The sequence below is a fragment of the Sardina pilchardus genome, chromosome 13 (genome assembly GCF_963854185.1).
Source record: "Sardina pilchardus chromosome 13, fSarPil1.1, whole genome shotgun sequence".
NCBI lineage: Eukaryota > Metazoa > Chordata > Actinopteri > Clupeiformes > Clupeidae > Sardina > Sardina pilchardus.
In genome coordinates, this window is record NC_085006.1 from 33,949,903 (window position 1) to 33,954,902 (window position 5,000).

Sequence of the window (5,000 nt, forward strand, 5' to 3'; positions counted from 1 at the left end):
CACACACACACACACACACACACACACACACACACACACACACACACACACACACACACTCTGAAGCTGTCGCTAACGCAGCACTACTCTTCTCTGTGAGGGAACAACAATACAGCCGGCAAAAACACAATCATACATCTGATTATCACTCACTCACACACACACACACACACACACACACACACACACACACACACACACACACACACACACACACACACACACACACACACACACACACACACACACACACACACACACACACACACACACACACACACACTCACACACACACACACACACACACACACACACATACACAAAAACAATACAGCCTGGAAAAAACATAATGACATCACATCTGACACCTCTATCTAAATTATACTTCAACAAACATACACACACACACTCATTTCATTGTGGTCTATCACACAAACATACACACAAATACACACACACACACACAGTCCTATTAAATGAATTTTCAATAGATTTGAATAGATGGAAATACTCCCAACAGCTACAGTAATTTCCCGCATATAAGCCGCATTGTGTATGAGCCACGGGACAGCGTTTTTATGCAAGTTAAAAGAAACAAAACCATATTAGCACCATATTAACACCATATTAACACCATATTAACACCACATAACTGCCCCCTGTATTAAACCTAACATTTTGCAAAATCTATGTATAATATAATATAATATTATACAAGTATAATCTATGTCTAATAGTCGGGAAATTACGGTATTACTAACACTTACTAGCTTACAAACACTCAAGTTGCCAGTTCCACTCCTATATGCCAGGGGGTGCTAAAGAGGAGCTCGTTCATACAGGACTTGTGACCTATTGCGTGGAAACCCTAACACACACACACACACACACACACACACACACACACACACACACACACACACACACACACTAACCCTAGCGTGGAAAGTGATTGAAAGTTCTGGAACATTATGTAAGCTTCACAGGTTTACAGCAAATGAGTGAGCAAGAACGCAGCATCATCATTATCTACATTAAATTAAACCCAACACACACACACACACACACACACACGCAGCATCATCATTATCTACATTAAATTAAACCCAACACACACACACACACACACACACACACACACGAAGCATCATCATTATCTACATTAAATTAAACCCAACACACACACACACACACACACACACACACACACACACGCAGCATCATCATTATCTACATTAAATTAAACCCAACACACACACACACACACACACACACACACACACACACACACACACACACGCAGCATCATCATTATCTACATTAAATTAAACCCAACACACACTCTCTCTAGTGTACACATGTTGCTGAGGAGGATGCTGTGGCCACACACACACACACACACACACACACACACACGCACAACTCACACAGCTGATGTGGATGTTGTGACCACTGGCAGTAGCTTCTGAAGAGCTTCCTCTGGACTGAGGAGTTCAGTCTGGTCTTCCTCTGGTGTCTTTATGTGCTTCTGCAGGTCAAACTCATCCAGCTGCTCTTCTGACATCTTGAAGGTAAATCTCTGAGTCCCCCAGTGTACCGGTGAGAGCATGTCTATATGCAGAGTTCCTGAGCTCCTGTCAATGAGCTCCACTACAGCATGGTGATTCAGCTCATTCAGACAGCAGAACAGGTTGATACTTCTATGCAAAAAATCTTGATCTCTGATCTTCTGTTTGATGTACTGGACTGTGTTCTCTAAGCTCTGTGGTTGGCTTGTCTGTGGCAGTAGGTGTTTTAATAAGAGACTCTGATTGGACTCCAGTGAGAGGCCCAGAAGGAAGCGGAGGAAAAGGTCCAGGTGTCCTTTCTTACTCTGTAAGGCCAGGTCCACTGCAGTCTTGTGTAGGTCATGAAGTGTTGTAGCTGTGAACAGAGCAGAGAGCTGAGAGGTTTGCTGTTGGTCAGGTATGTTTCTCTGTCTGTTGCTGAAGCAGAGGAACACATACAGAGCTGCAAGAAACTCCTGGATGCTCAGATGCACAAAGCTGAACACCCTCCCGTGGCACAGCCCAGCCTCCTCTCTGAAGATCTGGGTACACACTCCTGAGTACACTGATGCTTCTGTCACGTCAATGCCACACTCTCTCAGGTCCTCCTCATAGAAGATCAGATTGCCCTTCTCCAGCTGTTGGAAAGCCAGTTTCCCCAGTTGGAAAATCACCTCTTCATCGGCCTCTTTTCTCTCTGTGTACTTCTGCTTGATGCTTGTCTGAACTATCAAGAAGTGTGTGTACATTTGAGTGAGAGTCCGTGGCATTTTTACTCTCTCTGATTCTGATGTTCTCTCCACAACAGTTGCTGTAATCCAGCAGAAGACTGGAATGTGGCACATGATGTAGAGGCTCCTGGTTGACTTCAGGTGTGTGACTGTTCTGCTGGCCAGGTTCTCATCACTGATTCTCTTCCTGAAGTACTCATCCTTCTGTGGGTCGTTGAATCCCCATATTTCGGTCACCTGATTCACAAACTCAGGAGGGATCTGATTGGCTGCTGCTGGTCGGGTGGTGATCCAGAGGAGAGCAGAGGGAAGCAGATCCCCCTTGATGAGGTTTGTCAGCAACACATCCACTGAGACTGGCTCTGTTGCATCACAACATCTTGGGTTGGAGCGGAAATCTAGAGGAAGTCGACACTCATCCAGACCATCAAAGATGAACACGATTCTGTGCTCTGAACTGCTGAAGATTCTTGGGATTTTTACTTCAGGGAAAAAAAGTTGAATGAGCTCCATCAGACTGAGTTTCTTCTCCTTCATCAGGTTCAGCTCCCGGAAAGGAAGAGGAAATATGAAGTGGACTTCCTGATAGGCTGTTCCTTCAGCCCAGTCAAGAATGAACTTCTGCACAGAGAGTGTTTTCCCGATGCCAGCCACTCCCTTCGTCAGCACTGTTCTGACTGGCTTGAGTGGTCCAGGTGAGGGCTGAAATATGTCACTGCATTTGATTGGTCGGTCATCTTCTGGTTCTCTCCAGAATGCCCTCTCTATCCGTCTGACCTCATGTTCATCACTGACCCCCCCTCCTCCTCCCCCCTCTGTGACGTAGAGGTCTGTGTAGATCTCTTGGAGGAGTCTGGGGCCTCCCTGATTGGGTACTCCCTCAACCAGCTGCTCAAACTTGCTCTTCAGAGTGGATTTGAGTTTCTCGTGGATCTCTGCCTCCTCTGGTGTCCATCTGGATCAATGACAGAATCACACAAAACACACACATGAACATCATCATGCAACACCTGGAATGACACAGTCACACAATAATTACAGATGACGATCTGTGGGCAGCCGTGGTGTACTGGTTAGGGCTTCGGGCTTGTAACCGGAGGGTTGCCGGTTCGATCCCCGACCAGTCCACCACGGCTGAAGTGCGCCTTGAGCAAGGCACCTAACCCCTCACACACACACACACTTGAGCAAGGCACCTAACCCCTCACACACACACACACACTTGAGCAAGGCACCTAACCCCTCACACACACACACACTTGAGCAAGGCACCTAACCCCTCACACACACACACACACTTGAGCAAGGCACCTAACCCCTCACACACACACACACACTTGAGCAAGGCACCTAACCCCTCACACACACACACACACTTGAGCAAGGCACCTAACCCCTCACACACACACACACACTTGAGCAAGGCACCTAACCCCTCACACACACACACACTTGAGCAAGGCACCTAACCCCTCACACACACACACACTTGAGCAAGGCACCTAACCCCTCACTGCTCCCCGAGCGCCGCTAGTTGGGCAGGCAGCTCACTGCTCTGGGTTAGTGTGTGACTCACCTCACTGTGTGTGTTCACTAATTTGGTTAAATGCAGAGAAACTAATTTCCCTCACGGAATCAAAAAAGTATATATATATAAAAAAAAAAATCACTGAACTCACTGAACTCAGTCCTACTGACTGATCATTACAGACACAGAGACTGATGATCATTACAGACACAGAGACTGGTGATTACAGACACAGAGACTGGTGATTACAGACACAGAGACTGGTGATTACAGACACAGAGACTGGTGATCACAGACACAGAGACTGACTGCTGATTGCAGACACTGCACTGCTCTTCACTGACACAAAAATAAACATGCAACTCCTCACTGGCACGAGGCAAAAGGAAAAAGCCGGGTTTCACTAACAGACCGTTGAACTGGGTTCCACTAACAGACCCTTGAACTGGGTTCCACTAACAGACCCTTGAACCGGGTTCCAGAAACAGACCCTTGAACTGGGTTCCAGAAACAGTAGCCGCAGCTGTGAGATACACATCATGACATCATCATATGGAGCCCGATAGTCCCACCTGTTCTCAGAGGGAGGAGCATGCTGATCCATGGAGTCCTCAGTCTTCGTCTTGTGCGTGTGTGTGTGCGTGTGTGTGTGTGTGTTGATTAGAGAGAGGAGTCGTCACTCTTCATGAACACACTGCTTGGCACCAGGGAGGATGCTGGAGATGGGAAAATCAACAACACACACACACACATCAGAGGCACTGGCGTACTGCTTCATCTTTGACGCTGTGCATTTGTGCATTTGTGCATTTGGGGGGGGGGGGGGGGGGGGTGTTGGTGGTGGTAGAATAGTATTTCAACAAAAGTGGATGTGTTATACCACTCAGAACCTCTCCAAACACACACACTGCATTCCGGGACAAATAGCTGATGTGTGCCATGGACACCAGATGGAGCCATTTCATTGCACAAGACCAGACCATAGAGGCGCAGTACAATGGCGCCATCTAATGGCCATTCAAATACATAGCCTAATGTCAAAATGTTTGTTAATTTGTGCCCTCGAAAATTTGCGCTGTGTTTTGAAGTTGGGGTTACCGATTCTGCGTCACATTATTGAGAGCATAGGCTACCTCAGAAAGACTAAGTTAACTGGAATGGCTCTTCAAGACTTTTAAATATGGCATAACATTT

At 46.7% G+C, this 5,000-nt stretch overlaps 1 protein-coding gene across 6 annotated transcripts in view; it reads right to left on the minus strand.

The window, feature by feature from the left end:
* LOC134100214 (NACHT, LRR and PYD domains-containing protein 12-like) overlaps positions 1-5,000 on the minus strand; it is a 20,641-nt gene that overhangs the window by 14,965 nt on the left and 676 nt on the right. For all 6 annotated transcript variants that reach the window (XR_009941232.1, XR_009941233.1, XM_062553297.1 and 3 more), the window contains exons 2-3: positions 4,379-4,522; positions 1,428-3,233 (exon numbers count right to left, since the gene is read on the minus strand). Coding sequence is in view for 4 of the 6 variants with exons in the window: in XM_062553297.1 (XP_062409281.1) it covers positions 1,428-3,233; positions 4,379-4,410 (1,838 nt within the window). In the remaining 2 variants the exon portion in view is untranslated. The remainder of the gene's footprint in view (positions 1-1,427; positions 3,234-4,378; positions 4,523-5,000) is intronic.